The sequence below is a fragment of the Pteropus alecto genome, unplaced genomic scaffold, assembly GCF_000325575.1.
Source record: "Pteropus alecto unplaced genomic scaffold, ASM32557v1 scaffold226, whole genome shotgun sequence".
Taxonomy (NCBI): domain Eukaryota; kingdom Metazoa; phylum Chordata; class Mammalia; order Chiroptera; family Pteropodidae; genus Pteropus; species Pteropus alecto.
Window position 1 is genome coordinate 7128472 of NW_006440132.1, and position 17556 is coordinate 7146027.

The 17556-nt window shown below is 38.2% G+C and overlaps 2 protein-coding genes and 1 pseudogene across 8 annotated transcripts in view; 2 read left to right on the forward strand and 1 right to left on the reverse strand.

Moving 5' to 3' along the window:
* The window catches only part of CDC26 (cell division cycle 26), an 8294-nt gene extending 6058 nt beyond the window's left edge, over positions 1 to 2236 (forward strand). For all 6 annotated transcript variants that reach the window (XM_025050487.1, XM_015593344.2, XM_006917120.3 and 3 more), the window contains one exon: positions 1798 to 2236. In XM_025050487.1, coding sequence (XP_024906255.1) covers positions 1798 to 1974 — 177 coding nt within the window. In that variant the 3' untranslated portion in view covers positions 1975 to 2236. The remainder of the gene's footprint in view (positions 1 to 1797) is intronic.
* Positions 2237 to 2875: 639 nt separating this feature from the next.
* On the forward strand, positions 2876 to 2984 carry LOC112484069 (annotated as a pseudogene).
* A 2191-nt stretch (positions 2985 to 5175) lies between these two features.
* The window catches only part of SLC31A1 (solute carrier family 31 member 1), a 31733-nt gene continuing 19352 nt past the window's right edge, over positions 5176 to 17556 (reverse strand). Inside the window, exons 2-6 of one of the 2 annotated variants that reach the window (XM_006917125.3) lie at positions 14152 to 14249; positions 11471 to 11630; positions 10920 to 10992; positions 9816 to 9984; positions 5176 to 8708 (exon numbers count right to left, since the gene is read on the reverse strand). In XM_006917125.3, the coding sequence (XP_006917187.1) occupies positions 8507 to 8708; positions 9816 to 9984; positions 10920 to 10992; positions 11471 to 11596 (570 nt within the window). In that variant the 5' untranslated portion in view covers positions 11597 to 11630; positions 14152 to 14249 and the 3' untranslated portion in view covers positions 5176 to 8506. The remainder of the gene's footprint in view (positions 8709 to 9815; positions 9985 to 10919; positions 10993 to 11470; positions 11631 to 14151; positions 14250 to 17556) is intronic. The other variant, XM_006917124.3, reaches the window with a different exon arrangement.

Here is a 17556-nt window from a genome sequence, read left to right on the forward strand (position 1 = left end):
ATATATTTTTTTTTATTAACAAAATTAACAATCCAGTGTTTCAATTTTTAATCTTTTTTTAATTAACAAAATTGATTAACATAATCCAGTATTTTTCAGGGAAGCCTTGAATAATTTCATTCCATTTGGATATTCTCAGAGTTTCTCATGATAACATCCTTTGCCTTTTAGAACTTGTGGTCACAAAGTTATTTGGGGAGAACTTTTTAATTTTACTTATTGGTGGTAGAGACTGACTAGAGAGTAGTAACTCAGGAAAGTCATTTTATATATATAGTAATACAGTATTACTATTTAAATAGTAATATAAAGTCTATATTTATATATATATATGTAGTAATACCTTATTTGATTCACTATGATACTTTGACATTGGCATTTAAGTGCTCACAGTTTAGCAGTAAATGGTGCAGTGTGGCAGAAGTTCTAGTGATTAGAGTAGTCAAGCTGTTCTTCTAGTAAGGAACTCTAGATTAAACATATTCACTCTCAAAGTTATCATCTGATATCTTTACAGTTAGACACTGGTAGTTATGGGATCTCTTTTTTGAAAATGATCAAACCAAGACAGACTTTGTGAATTCCGTAGCCACTTGTGATTTAAAAGCCAAACCTTTTATCTGAAAATAAAATGAAACCCCAGACTTCTTAATAAGATAGCACAAAACCTTCTATTCCTGTGTTACATTTAACCTCATGGTATCCGTGAAGCTGTTAATTTCTGGTGGTTATTGTTTTATCAGTCACTTTATTTTTCCATCTGTTCGCTTCAATAATATATTCACTGAACCATCCTTTTCTCCTCCTTTTCTGCCAACTCTTGTTTATCTAATTGCTGCTTTCTGCTCTGAACTTCCACTCCTCACCCAATTCCTCACTTCTTCTTGGTGTCTCTTCCGCAGTGTGGGCTTTCCTCTGTCATAGCTCTGATCACCCTATGTTGTAATTGTCTTTGTACCTGTTTCTCTGGTAGACTGTGACACCCTGAAGGGTAGGGGTTCTATCTTTTATAATTATTCAGTGTTTCCTCCTTATCTGAGTGGGATATGTTCCAAGATGCCTATTGGATGCTAAAAACCAAGGATAGTATATATATAAACCCTATATATACAGTGTTTTCTCCTATACATATATACCTATGATAGTTTAACTTACAGAAAGAGATTTATAAGAGTAATAAAATAGAGCAGTTGTAACAATGTATTGTAATAAAAGTTATATGAATATGGTCTCTTAAAATAATCTTACTGTACTGTATACTCGCCCTTGTGATGATGTAAGATGATACAGTGCCTACGTGATAAGATGAAGTGAGGTGAATGACATAGGCATTGTGACAGTGTCAGGCTTTATAAAGGTGACTGAACACAATCACTGCGATACTGCAACAGTTACTCTGATAACTGAGATGGCTACTAAGTGACTAATAACGCGGGGAGTGTCTACCGCATTGAGACACTGGACAAAGAGATGAGTTACGTTCTAAGTGGTATGGAACAAGATTTCATCACACTACTCAGAACAGCGTGCAATTTAAAACTTATGAATTATTTATTCCTGGAATTTTTCATTTAATATTTTTGGATGTCTGTTGACCGCGGGTAACTGAAACCTCAGAAAGCAAAACCACTGATGTATCCCCCTGTATCCCTAACCATCCAAACCTAGGATTTCAGTTTGTTGTTTTATAGAAGCTAACCCTGTCCTTTACTCTATGCCAAGTACATGGTAGGTGCCAAATAAATATTTGCTAATGGAAAGAATGTTGCCTTAATCCTAAAACTTTCCTACTTTCAGACCCGTAAGAAACAAAAGGAAGATGTGGATGTTGTAGGAGGCAGTGATGGTGAAGGTGCCATTGGGCTCAGCAGTGACCCCAAGAGCCGAGAACAGATGATTAATGATCGAATTGGTTATAAACCCCAAGCCAAGCCCAACAATCGTTCATCTCAATTTGGAAGTTTTGAATTTTAGAGGTGGATTATCTTGTGTGCCAGAGCCCTGGAATGGAGTAAAATGATGGCAGAAGTACAAACAAGATGTAGGGAATTGAGTGCTATCAGCAAGCAGGATATTTTACCTCCCGCAGAGAGAAATACTTCTGCATGAGATTACTGATGCTTAACTTTCACTCTAAGCTGAAATCCAAACTCTGGTTTGTCTCTGGAAAATTTGACTCTAAAAAACTTGTCTGATTTTTATTTTTAAAAATAAATATATTTTTGGAAAAGTGTGAGACATCCTCGATGAAATATAATATCACTGTTAACCTCAGACTTTAAAAGGTAAAGTCTGCTACATGAGGTAACATCATTCTTCTCGTCTTTATTAAAAGATCCTAAGCATAGTACACTTCCAGTTGGTCCTTGTCACAAACTTTCATTTAACTCATTTATTTGGCAAATTTTTATTGAGTGCCTACTATGTGCCAGGTACCATTCTAGGCACTTAGTAACATCAATGAGCAAAACAAAGATCCCAGCTCTTAGGAAGAATACCCAAATTTTAGTGGTTTTGTGTAAACTTGATCAAGTTGTGTGTTTCCAGAATCTGTTTTCGGGATGGCTTTGTGACTAGTTTGGGTATAATTTGGGGAGGACAGGCAGTAGAGGGAAACATAATAGGAATGCTCCTAAACAGTCTTATCATCATTCCAATTTACCTTCCTTTCCCAACTTGCCTAAAAATTTTTCCCACTAGGAGCCAATCTGAAGCAGCTCAGAGGGTAGTTTAGAATCATGTCCTATTGTTTACACTATTTAATTCAACTACAGGGAAACACCAACTGGTAGAACCTTGGAATCATCTGTTCTAAAGAGAAATCTTGGCAGGATTTTACCCAGCCTTTCTAGGGTAGTTTAAGAACGTGGGAAAGATCTATAGCCATGCCACCCTGAACAAGCCCGATCCCATCTGATCTCGGAAGTTAAACAGGGGTGGGCCTGGTTAGTACTTGGATGGGAGACCACCAGGTGCTATAGGCGTAAGAAAAAAAAAAAAATGTGGGAAAGGCAGGGATAGAAGGGGATAGTTTCTCTTCTCCCTTCAGCCATTCTTTAAAAACCTTATTCCAGTTTTACCTAGGGCCTTCAATTCTGTTATCTTACAGTCTCAAAAATACAGCATGTCAGCCTCCATGATAGGGAAGGTTATATTATCCTGAAGCCTGCAAAGGCCGATATTATCCTGAAGCCTGCAAAGGCAATGACAAAAGGCAGAAACAAGACTTTGCCTCAGCCTCTGTCACTGTGACTTCCCAGCATTAATAGGCACAGAAGCATAAAAATGTGCCTTCTGAATTTCTTCCCTTTCCCTCTTATACTCAGAAAGCTCTGTGTGTAAGACACTGTACTAAGTGCTTTATGCAGATTATCTCATTTAAACTTCAGTTCCTATGAGGAGAGCACTTTATTCTAATTTTACAAAAGGTAAAATGATGCTCAGCCATTGGGTAGAGCTGAGATTTGAACCCAGGGAGATTGATTTCTGAACCCATGCTTCTCAACTCACTACACTGCTTTCACTGCTTGACACTGTCTTTCACTGCTAGGTCTAAAAACATGCAGATGTCAGGGGCAGAGTGGGAGGTTGCTATGTCAGTTCTCAAAATTTCCATGCTATCCCATAAAGACAATTACCAGAAGATAAGAGCTTATTGCAGCTGTAAATCATTTTAGAGAACTGAAATCACATGAATCAATTGTGTATTTCTTAGGGCCAAGTGTTCATTTCTGGATTGCTTAAACTTAGGAAGATGGTCAAGTACTTGTGAAGAGATACCAGCCTTATCTAGAGGAGTGTACTTTTCATTTTCCTGAAAGCTGGAGTAACTAACAATTAATATAAATATACTTACTAGGATCAAATACATGGAACAGAAAATTTTATGAGCAGAACTCTACACACGGGAGTGGTTAGGAAAGCCTTCATGAGGTCTGTTTTGGTTAAACTCTCCTTTCCCTTCTCTCCAGCTGGTCCCCTAGCCTTCACATGAAGCCCCAGGGGATGGAATGCTCAGTCCCTGCTCTGTTCCTGATCCTGTGGTGTGTGCACACACATGCAGACACACAGACACACATGCATGTGTGTGCAGTGGAATATTACTCAGCAATAAAAAATAAAATCTTGCCCTTTGCAACAATATGGATGGACCTAGAGGGTACTGTGCTAAGTGAAATACGTCAGACAAGTACCATATGGTCTCATTTATATGTGGAATCTTAAAAAAAAAAGGAATAAAACAAAGAAATAGACCCATAGATACAAAGAACAAGCTGATGGTTGCCAAAGGGGAGGGGGGAGGGGGATGGGACTTTAAAAAATTAAACCCCGAACAAATCTCTGGTTCTTCCTCCCATCCACTCAGAAAAGGTATGGGAGGAAAGAAGGCAGGAAGGTTAACTGAGAACTAGATCCTCAGTGATGGAAACTTAGAGCTATACTTAAAATCACATTGGGATCTTGGGAAATAAGCCTTCCCACAACTTCCTTTTATACCCCAAGTCAATTGTGAAATTGGGAAATAAGCCTTCCCACAACTTCCTTTTATACCCCAAGTCAATTGCGCCTATCCCTTAACAGAAAATGCTCATGGTGCAACCAGGCTGACGTACCATCAGCCATCAGCCCCAGAAGCCTAGAGATAGCTGGTCTCAGTCCTTGGCTACCTCAAAAGTCTCCCATTCTGAAATTGTCCCTGGGGCTCCCTAAACCCCTTAGTAGCAATGAAGCTTAGAGGAAGATTCTTCCTTTCCAAATTAAGCACGGACACTTAACAAATTGAGTTCTTATGCAGTTTTCCTTGGATCAGGACTCACACATCCTGAGCGCGGGATCAGAACAGAACAGGAACTGAGCACTCCATCCCCTTGATCCTCATGTGAAGCCTGGTGAGCAGCTGGTGAGGAGGTGAGTTTAATCAAAGCAGCAGACCTCATGAGGCCTTTCCCAACCACTCCCATGGGTAGATTTCTGCTTTTCTTCTGTTCACAAGGAGTAAATTTCCTATTCCACTTATTTTATCAGATAGCAAGTGGTTAAGATCATGGACTCTGGGAACCAGGTTGGCCATGGATTTATCATTGTTGGTTGAAGCTGAGTGGTAATGGCCAAGACTCTATGTGGACAATGAAGAGACCACTTATTCTGATATCACTCTGGGTAGAAAGACATGAGTAGAATCACAAAATCAAAATATTTATTTTGTTCTTTTGTACATGATACTGTTAAAACATTCCTACTACAGCAATACTGCTCTCCAGGAGCTTACAATCTAAAACAGTCAATATTAATTATAGACCCAGTGATTAAGGCATTATGTCAAATGTAGACCTTGTATCTTTAGATGTATTTTTTTTAAGAAGCAGTTGGAGAGGAGAGGATCAAAATTAAATGACATGAAGATGTACCCCCTGCCTTCTTCCAGCTCCTTATAGGGAACTTTTTGTAGCCAGAACTCAAGACCAGTGCCCCACAGCCTGGAAGGGAATTCCAGACTACCCTACCATGGAAGTAGTGAAGAAATGTGAACTTCTAATTTCCTCGTGGACAGAGAAGATTCCCTGTTTGTGGGTAATGGGGGCGCTGAGTGTTCCTCCAGCATAGACTGGAGAGAGCACCTAAGACTTTATAACTGCAGATGGTACTAGGTAACCTCTACCTAACTTTATAGGAAGTCCGGTAGGACAACTGCTCCTTGAAATGTGCTTAAGGTCTCTACCAAGTGTTACAACTTCTGGTTGGTATCTATATCCACTGCATAGTAATGTCCACTGCATCGTGAGGGCTAGGGAGATTTAATAAACTGGACATATGGGATAAAAGACGTCATCTTTTAGATATGAAAGACAGAAAGAGAAAAAAGAACGGGATAAGGGGCCAAAGAAATGGGGATACAGGCTTCTAATACTTTGAACAGGGAAGGAGAAGAGATTTGGATCCAGAATGAACGAAGAAGTCAGGCACTAAATTCCGCCTGAACAGGGGTACAGAAATGAAAGTCAACGAGATCATTATATCATCACAAATCTAAGAGCACAAGAGAAAAAAATTAAACTTTAATTTTCCTCTTTCACTAGCTTCTTCCTTTGGCAACCTAGTCTAAGAATTGCTAAAATTCAGGTTTTTCAGGAGACTATCCTGAAAACCTATCCAAAACCAATATTTCTCTTTGGGAGTTTCAAATTCATAGCACTTTGTCTTAACTGGCCTTGATTTTTTTACATTGGTGATAAGGTATTGTTCCTTAAAAAATTATTTTATATAGCAGCTCATGTCAAGATTTCTAGAGAGCACCAGGGTTACTACTAAACATTATTTTATTTCTCATGGTTTTCTTATTCCTTGGCTTCTGAGACAATAACAAGCTATTTATACCTTAATGTTGGACTCTGTCAGCACCTGTTATTTACTCTCCTCATACTAAGTATCGGCACTATAAGGAGTGGAATGAGAGCAAAGCACAAAACTCTAAATGTTGGTTCTTAGATTTTAACCTCAATCCGGTAGGCTCATAACCCTCTCTTGGTTCAAAGCCATGAAAGTACACATTCCTCGTTCTGCAATATTTAACTGCACCCACAGAGAAAGTACAAATTTCAAAACCACAACAGAGGCCAACAGGATAGCTGTATTTTGTCTCTTCTGCCCTGAGGCACAATTGGAGTCTAGCACCAAGGAGGGCAGGATTTAACAGACCAGCACAGAAGAGTCACTTTACAGAGGTAGTTTGGACTGGGAACAAAACTGCAGTGTAGACTAACAACTGGACAGATAAAAACACAATGTGATTCTTTATTGAGAAAAGGTTTTGGCCACTTATGAGCTCATTAAGCCCCCAAAAGTAAGAAGAGCAGCAGTCTTGACCCTCCTTGGCACCAGGGACCGGTGCTCCTATGAGAATCTAATGTCTGATGATCTGAGGTGGAGCTGAGGTGGTAACGCCAGCACTGGGGAGCGACTGTAAATACAGATGAAGCTTTGCTCGCTCACCTGCTACTCATCTCCTGCTGTGTGGCCTGGTTCCTAACAGGCCATGGACTGGTACTGGTCCACGGCCAGAAGATTGGGGACCCTTGATGTAAAGGATGACGATCTGCCTGGTGTGAGCATAGATATCAGGGGCTGAGGAAAATCTGGCTATCAGCAGATGACACCCTAAGCCTCTCCAAAGACAGGGCTAGACTTTTGCCCTTCTGGCCTATGGCTGGTTGATTTATACTCCGGATCAAAGGTCTTTTCAACATTCAAGCTAATTCCAAGAATTACAGATCTTTAAAAATAAGGACCAGTGATTTCACACATGCTGATAAGTTACTTTGGTTACAGCCCTTTGTGCATGTGTGCTTTGGCACACACACACAGTTGGAGCTGAATAAATTTCTGTGGAATGATTAAGTATTGATCAGCAGTATTTAGTACACGAGTTAAACCCAGACATACCACCTACCAATCAGCAATTCAAATTCCCATGCTCACTCCACCAGGAGATACTCCCTTAGTTTAAAGCAGAGATTCTCTAAGTGTAGTACCCTGACAGTCACCTGGGAACTTGTTAGAAATGCCAATTTTTGGCTCTGGGTTGAGGCCCAGCAACTAGTGTTTTTAACAAGCCCTCAAGGTGATTCTGATGCATGCTGAAGTTTGAAAACCACTGGTTTAGTGGCAGACATGTGAAAACAATAATGGGAGGTAATGATTCAAGCTCTTTTGCGTCATTCAGCTGTGACAAACCAAGGTACCAAGTCAAAGTAAAATGTTAACGGTTTTATTTTAAAATATCGATTTCTATTTTCTCAAATTGATTGTCATCATTTTTGATTGACAAATTCATTCTAATCAAAATGTTAAGTGGGAACACAATTGATGAGTCAGCCACCCAAGAATGCGCACTTCTGCAAGCTCCAGGCCTGTATTTAGTCTCAGACCACCCCTCTGCCCACTGTAAAGATTTCAGTATAACACACCACACCTAGGGAAAGGCACAATGTATTTCCCACTCATTGAGTCCAAAGACTGGAACTTATTTTTTAATGTTAAGTTTGGGTTCTGTGTTTAGTTGGGCAAGAATTTCCCACAGCTGTCATATATCTTGGCTGAAGTTAATCCTTTTCCATCCCTGACCCAGGAAAAACCCATCAAATTCACAGATTGTCTGTTAAAAAAAAACCAGAAGACTAAAAAAGGAAGCAAGTGATCAAGTCACTGACTAGAAAGCCACCTGGATTAGACCAGAATGTATGACTTGGATGTAAGATAATGGTGGAAGAGGGAACATCTCATGGGTGGCTTCACTTTAAGAGATATGGGAATCTCAGCTCAGGAAAAAGAAGAGTCAGGAGGTTTCCACTTTAGCTCCAAAACTGTAAGCTAAACCTCTGCTGAGCACGTGTCTGTGTGTGTGTAAGGAGATAAGGAACAAGAAGGGAAGATATGACGAGAAATCATGTCTTCCAGTTTTGAACTGCTTCCCACCACAATCAATAAGGCAACACCGTGGAGTTTGACATTAATGGCAATGCTCTGTGATGTCCACAACGACTGCCTTTTTCCAGCTGAAGAGAAAGTATCCCATGCCAGCCCCTGCTGCTACAGCAATGCAGAGGTACCCATTGTAGGTCATGAAGATGAGCATGAGGAAGTAGCTGATGACCACCTGGATGATATGCAGCACTGTCTGCAGGAGGTGAGGAAAGCTCAGCATCTGCTGCCTGGGGAGTAAATAGGGAAACAATAATCAAAGACCCCAGGAAAGTTCTGCAGCTCTAGAGAAAAGGGGAACAGTTGTCACGAGCTCAGCTTGAACTAGACTCCCTCATAGTCACCCTGACAACTCGTGGGTACTTGTGTGTATGTATGTTGTTTATTGGTCCCTGGAAATGAAACATGATAGCGCTGTCAGGTTTATAAGCAATGGCTAGTTACGGTTATGTCAGCGGGAGGAACCCTCTTGGGCATTGGGGAAAGGAAGGACTAATCCTCTGACTTACTTCCACCTTGGATCCTGAAAGGGAAGCCTAAACCCTCTTATACCTATTTGCCTGAACATTTTCAGGCCTTCTACCTTTGCAAAGTTCACATTCTAAAAAAATGGAAATAGAATTGAGCTTTGGGGGTATAGTAGAAAGTACTTAATTAGGAATCAGAAACCTGGCTGTTTATTCCCTCTGTCACTTACTCGTTCTGTCACCTTAGGTAAGCCACACCAGTTTGGGGCCTCAATAAGTTCATCGGTACAATGGGAATAAATAACATTGTTACTTGAGAGCAGGATATTGGTCTATAGGATTGCTTGAATTTCAATTTAGTTTTAATACCTACATTTCTATTAAAACTGAATCTCAAAAGCATTTGTCAATCTCTGGGAAAAAGCGATAGTCATCCCAATACTTACTGAGATGGAATGCAGAAATTTCTAGTCTTATACTGTAAACAAACTGAGAAAAGCTGGGTAGGTCCAACTTTTTATATAATCAATTGGACTCTGCCATTCTTCTATATCCAGATCTGAATTTCTTTGCTTATTATTATTTTGGTAAATATTTTACAACATGGATTCCTTACCTTCTTCCAAAGTGACCAATACTTACTATTAAGAACATTCATTTTTGCAAATGAGTTACTAGCATTCCTCCTTTGGCCTGCTCATGATCACGATCCTATGCCTCCACAGCCAGTTTTGATTAAGGTCATTTAGAATCATTAATATGATTCTAAATGACCTTAGAGAAGGAGGCTGTTGCAAGTAAAATAGCTGCTTTGCTGCTTAGCTAACCTAGATCCCCAGAACTTTCACCTAGTCTGCTCAATCTTCTTACCCAACGGTTTTGTGTGTCTCCATAAGAATGGTTCCATTTGGTCCTGGGACAGGCATGGAATTGTAGCGAATGCTGACTTGTGACTTGCGCAGCAGGCTCTCTCGGGCTATCTTGAGTCCTTCATAGAACATTGCTAGTAAAAACACTCCCACAAAAGCTCCAGCCATTTCTAAGTAGGGAAGGAAAAGATGGTGGCGCTGTCAAACGTGTTCAAAAATACTAGCTGGTATGCTGTCTGAGCTAGAAACGTAACACAAGAAAGGTGCTCTTCTTAATTTCCGAGTACAGTATACAAAAGGGGAATAAAACAACTTATTTTGTAAATGCTAACTATTTCTTGAACAGTATTTCAATTCTAAGTCTTTCACACTGGAAAGCATTGGTAATGCTATGAATGTATTCAAACTTCTTATTTAATATACTACCTGAAATAAAAGCTCCCTTTCTTCCCAGAACAAAGTAATTTTATGGCTCCAAAGATTTAACTGCATCTTAAGCAGTCCAATTGACTATTGGGCTTGTGCAATTTGAACTTAAAGCACAACTCAACATTATAGACACAAAACAGTGGGTGATTAGTTACCCAAAAATCTAAGACTGACACTGAGATGGGCCAGAATCAGGAATGATGTAGAGCACAATTTGGTATACTAGAAAAGCACTGGACCAGGTAGGTCTAGAAGGTATGGATTCCTGTCCTAGTTCTGACATACTAATTCTATGTGATTTAGGGCTAATCATTTTACTATTTGAATCTTAAATTATCTGTAAAATGGCACATCATACTAGATCAATAGTTTTTAACACAGAGTTATTTTAACTTGAGTATAGTCTTATGTCCATGACCAATAACTTATCAAGCAAGGAAGCACTCTGGGAAAAGATGACAGGAAATGGATTACGAAAGACTCCTATCTGTTATCTAAATTATTTTTCAGGAACTCTGAACTAAGCATTGTGTATGCTTACTTTTTAGGTAGGAAATAGGAAGCAAGATGGTTATGTATCATAACCAGAATGACTTAGTAACTATGACAGAAACAGTTGCTGGGTTTCCAGACTCTTTATTATTCTCTCTCAAACACTACCTGATGGCTTACTCACCTCCAGCTGTGTTGATCACCAAGCCAGAAAACAATAGTTCCACATTCTTAAAGCCAAAGTAGAAGGTCATGTGCTATCAGAAAACAATAACACGTCAATTAGAGATGACTGAAGATTCTAAATGAGAATTTCAGGTAAAGAAGCTTAAAACCCTTAACAGTAGCAGATATGGGTAATAAGAGACATTCACTGAAGTAGGAGGCTTTCTCATTTTAGCAATACTACCACTCTCCTTTGTTCCTCCCATCAACTTTTGTCTTTTTCTCTTTTTTATACAAAGCATAAAGACCAGAACTTAATTCAGAAAAGGATCAATTTTGAAAGAAAGGAATACAGAAGAATGGACCTTAGAAATCTTGGTTTTGGTGTGGCTCTGTAATTAACCTGCCACATGATCTTGGGCAAATCACTTGACTTGTCTAAGTCTGCCTTAGCTTTCCCATATTGATAAACTGACCTTTAAATAACAACCTTCCAGTCCTAAAGTTCAATTATTTCTATTACCCAAGTGTACGGGAAAGGGTCTGGGCTGCTTCTACTGTGGTACTCACCATCATCATCATGTGGCCAGCTCCCCCGCCATGGGAGTGGGAGGCTGAAGTGGTCGGGTGATGGTGAGGTGCCATGGTACTGTTGTGGTCCATATGGTTCATCCCCATATGGTGGGAATGGTCCATTTTTCCAGGAAAAGTTCTGAGTTGGCAGAAGTGTCTAAGAAAAAGGATTATATATAATAAGAATATGAAATCTTAAGTATATAAAAATCTTGATAAATATTTCGTCTATGTGGGATTTCATCCAGTAGATGAATGCTCTCCTAGCATCTTTCCTCAGAATATTGTTCATAATCTACAGATAAAGAGGGAAGTAACTGTGCTCACAGGGATCATCTTTGGAAATTATGGCAGAAAGGATTTGCACCTAGAGTTTCAGAAATCTAACTCCTATTCTACAGAACCATTCCTTGAATAAATACGTTCAATATATGTTCAAATCTAAATATGAGATGAGAAGAAAAGTAGCTTCTTCAAGCTGTAGGAAGCAGACAATTTTTGTAATAACAGACAAATTGATGTCATTAATGAAATTTAACTACTCTTAGGCTTTCTAATCATTTCTAATAAATGTCAGTAGTAAAAAGCAAGCACTTCAGTTAATTCACCTAATTGGATGGCCTGTGTGCAATCAAGATATTAAGAATACATTTTCACATATAGAACAACTAGCCTTCAGCTGATTTAAATTTGAAGAAAAGGTCTCCTGCTGCCCTAGGCAAGCAGTGTGCTCAGAATTTAGATACAATTTCAATCCTAGCAGGGCATTAGAGCTAAGAACACTGACAACAACATATAAATTGGCTTTTCTATATTAAATTAAGTCTAGACAATGGCAAAGTCAGCTACCATATCATAGCTTTCCTGCAAAAGTCCATCTGGGACATAAACCAAGGACCTAAACTGCTGTAGGTGGGAGTGGGGAGTGGGAAGTTGGAAGTTGAGGAGGGCGCTGAAAAAGGTGTTGATGGAGTCTCTTTAAGTGTCCCTCAACTCCCATCTGTGGAGGAGAGAATGTTAGAAATTCCAAGTAGGTATTCATGTTCATGAGCTCGAGTGTGCCTCTCATTATCCATTCAATCAATAAATATTTACAAAGCTCCTACTATGTAAGTAATAGTGAATAAGAAAAACAAGGTGTCTGATATAGAGAAAAAGAATTAAGTAAACAGAATCAATTTCCTGTGAAGGAAATAAACAGGGTAATATGCACTAGTAAGAGACAGAGAAAAGGCATACTTTCGAGAGGAAATTAGATTCAGGAAGTCATGTATGTCTAACTCAAAGGCACAAATATTCAACTTTGAACTTAAATTAACTTTCATGTCACACACTATATTAATTTAGGATTATAGAGCTTGACAATCTGGTATTATTAACACCATTGCCATAAAGGGACTAGATTGGAGGTACAAATAGATATATAACAAGATTTCTGTCCACAAAGTTTTTATATTAGAAGTTAAAAATAAAATATACACAAAAATATCAACAAGAGAGCACACAAAGTTTCAATTATGGGACAAATGGTTAAGTGGGCACAGTTTTCAGATAGAATTATGGTAGGATGGAGAGATCACTGGTATCTAGGTGATCATAAATTATGATTTTGAACCAAGCAAATGAAGTGAAATAAGAATGAAAAGACTTTTGCTAGCCAGGAAAACTGATAACACATCCTTATATAAAGAGATTGAAGTCACAAATTTCGTTCTCTTCCAATAAGAGTTTTGAAAGTGATTGGAGCATAAGAAAACCACGAAAGATAATTTCACTCCATATTATCAACATAAATCCTGGCCATTGATTTGGTGAATATTTGTGAAGTGCCTTCTTGTGTAAGAAACAGTGATACAGAGATGAACCAGAGTCTTTCCTGAAGGAACTTCAAGGCTAAAAGCTAGAAGGGGAAACTTTATAGTCATAATTTTCATTTTGGGGCATAATATGACATGTAAAGGACAGTTTAAAAAGCAAGAACACAGAATCACAGACTACTTAAGACTCGTACCCTTGACTTCCTTGATGAACTTTTATATATTCTTCTCATCAACATTTTTTGAAGACCCGCAGGTTCCTAACTGTTCAGGTGCCTCATTACCAACTAGAGTAAAACCTGTTCCATTAAGATATGTAATCAAATCTCTCTGGACACATCAGCGACTCAGTAATTCATATGTTCAAATCTCAAGAACACCTTTCAAAGTGTGCATCTGTTTTGAAGTGTCATCTTTGTAGGATACGTTTCACATTCAAATATACTAGGAAGTAGAGGAGGAAAAGAATTTATTTCCTTTCATCATCAGTGCACAATGGATTTCTTATAATGGAATCCTATGCAATGGTATATGATTCGGAAGGTACAATTCTAGTGGAAATTAATATATGAACATATACTGTAAGCACAAACTCAAGTCAATCCTGGCAAGTCTTTATGCTCACTAAAAGTTTTGTTCTAGAAAAAAATCTCATGGGAACATATCAAACACAAATGATATCAAAAAAAGAAAAACTTAGAAATTTATCATTAAAGTATAATAAATAAAATACATCACATTCTTATTGTTTAGCTACTTGACTTTTCAATGATGTGCCATTTGTATTTGGATAACTAACTCATCTTCTAAAGCAAACAAACACACCTAACCCATTCTCCCTAGAAGAGAAATTCTACTTACAAGAGGTAAACTGGCAGTTGGTTAGTGTTAGTCTGTTTCCTTCGATAGCTCTAATCTGAGAGATCCAAGCTCAGCTTCTTCCAGAATAAAAATGGGCACTGAAGAATAAACCAAAGAATAGCAATATAACAATAAATTTGTTGTCTTAATTTGTAATCTGAAGAAAATGGTTTAATCTTGAGCTGTGCTGTTTTGCCTTTGGTTTATGCAAGTTTCTTTAAACTCCACAGCCAACTTCAATGACTTGATCCTTCAGAACTGTTTTCTGTAACTTAGCTCCACCCTGCTGTCTCCTTCTGAGAACTGAGTTCAAGGTTCACAAAGTAGCTGCACTATATACTTTTATGGAACCAAGTATTTATTTTTTAAATTTTATATTAGTTTTAGGTATATAGTACATTGGTTAGACATTTTTATAATTTATAAAGTGATCCCCTGATTACTCTATTATCCATCTGGTTTTACACATAGCCATTTCTAAACCATTGACTATATTCCCTATGCTGTACTCTACATCACCGTGACTATTTTGTAACTACCAATTTGTATTTCTTCATCCCTTCACCTATTTCTCCCAGACTCCCAACCCCTTACCCGCTGGCAGTCACCAGATTGTCTTCTGTATCTTGGAATCAAGTGTTTTGATTTGTAACATAATTACAATGAATGGAACTTGTAGAAGAGTTAGTAATGATGAATGGAACCTTGGCTAAGTTTCCTTACTGATTCACTGGATTTTTTAGGACAATCTATATGCATATGTTAATTCCTGGCTAACACTCCTGTTCTTGTTTAAAACCTCTACTGTTCACTTTTCTTATCTTTATTCTTCTACTTTATCAAATTTACAAACTATTTATAAAGAAGAACATTAACAAAATAATCTTAATATACAACTCAAGGATAGAGCTGAAAAACAACAAAAAAAAAATCTTAGGATTCCTAACTTTCGATCTATGAAAAAAATCCACCCACAATATTTTATTTACCAAGTTGAGTTTGTAACTAGGTGGAAAGATTAAGAATACTGTATTTCTACTTACGTTTTTGCCCATTCAGGCAAACTAGTTTTCTCTGATAGAATCCAAGAGGGACCCATACTGGATTAAGCACCTTTACACTACATAATAGAGTGACAAGCTCAACTAGATAGCTAAAAACCATCTTTTGAAGAATTTGAAAGGTGCTCTGATTTTATGACCTGGAAGAATTACTTAGTCTCTCTGGAGCTGGTTTCTGGCTTGTAGAAATGGGAGAGCCGCTGGGAGGCTGTACTGAGATAACAGACATAAAACATCTACCAAAGTGCATAATGAATGGTAGCTATTATCGTTATGTGGAATATGAGGCAATAAAAGACTGTAGACAGGGAAAATCCAGTGAATGAACTTTGTGGGCAAAGTAGCTTCTCTTCTACAAAGTGTTCTAGCCAAGACTTCTTTCAAGCCATTTTGCCTAACCTGTCTCCTGAGACCATAAAGTGGCTATCAGCACTCATGTGGATAGTTCATTAATAGATTTTGCTTCTACCATAGAAAACTTCTTGGATCTTTAAGGAAATACAAGAGAAATGGTCTAGAAACTGACTATAGGGAAGAAAAAATCAAGTATGAGTTTCTATAAAGTAGTTAAGTTTAATTTTTAGGAAGGCTTTAGGCTATTCAGTTCCTAGGGAGCATTTATGTTATTTTCGGTTAGGTACTTAAAGTTGGCTATATGTCAACTTGTTTCTATTTCCTTGAATACTATTAGATGTGGGAAATGAAATTCAACATGGAATGTCATATAGCTTTGCATTTCTATGCATTTAATAAGTAAAAGTATTTATAAAAATAGGTTTCAAAACTGCCTTGTATTCAAGGGTCTAATTCTTTCCCAGTCTACTTCTGAGTAGACTGAGATCATCAAAAGAGAAGTTTCCTCTACCCTCACAACACAGACACGTTGCCCACCCCTCACAACACAGACATGTTGTAAAGCTTAACTAGAGGGTGAGATTCTTTGCAAAATCTAGCATCTCTAGCAAAATAAACATGGATTTATGGACATAAGTTAAGAAATTAGTGAGAAGGCTAAATTCTGATGCCTACTCTGAGTCTTAGCATTGACATTACTTCTGATAGGTTTAGTTTAAACTTCAATTCTCTTTTATTTTCCTGGTATTGCACAATGATTAATAAGAAACAATAATCCATAGGGGCTATGGAGATTAGACTCCACAGAAGGATTACACAGAAGTGATCATATATCTGCCACATGGTCCCTCTTCTCCAGCTCAGACAGATATAATCTGGAGCCTCGGACAATTCTTTTGGAGACTGACTTCTATGATAAAGAAGATAAGGAAGAAAGTTTTTATTCTTAAAACGATTAGGGTCATGTTCCTTTTTAGATTTGTAAAAACACTAAACAAAGAGAAATCTATCTAGTTGGGCATCTGCTTTCTGCAGTCATTATTTATGATTGGTAAAATAAACTTTAACCAAGCACAGACATGGGCAATTCAAGGTCAAAGATAGTAAACCACCAAAAACAGGGATTCATGTTTACGGACTATGTTTACATGATCTAGCAACCAGTTTAACTGGACTAATCCTGCCTTCTGATGACCTGTACACACGCAGTAGATTTTTTGAAAAGTGGCTCAGGTTTTGTTCCAAGTGTCCCTATAGGTGCACTTTATAATTCCTTAATAGCGTTATGAATTCCACACATAGGTTGTCCTTTTGGTGAGGGAGGAGGTAAAGGAGATATAGGAATGACAGGGAGACCTTGATATAATGCAATAATAATTAGGGCTTAGGGGTCTCTCTGAAACCAGGCATTCCAGGCCAATATATTGGAGTCGTTTAGAAAAAACATAGTAGCTCCCAGTAAACAGGAATGGGAAATACAATTTGATGAATGTATTGGGGAAGATGCTTCTCCTTGAAGGTTATGATGTTGTTCCACTCATCCCCGAGGCCCTGGCCTCACATTCCTATTCCGAATTGACTGGTAGAAATGTGACTGGTAGAAACTGTATGGCTATAAACACACAATCCTTCAGATATTTTAGTTGCCTTTCTTTGGCTTGTGTCTTTCTTGAGGTGCAGTGATCATAAGGATACTTAACTTTACCAATTCATTCACAAAGGATATTAGGCTTGAGTAAATCACAGGTTTACACAAGCTCTGACCCAGAACTGGCAAAAACTTAGGATTCCCAAAGTTCTGCCATACAAAGTACTAAACACAGTAAGTAAAATGATGCAGTGGAGGCAGAAAGAAAATAGGTTAGGTCAACAAGAAAAAAAGAAATGTAAAAGACCTTAAAATTGTACACACACACACACACATACACAGAGAGAGAGAGAGAGAGAGAGAGAGAGAGAGAGAGAGAGAGAGCGAGAGAGAGAGAGAGAG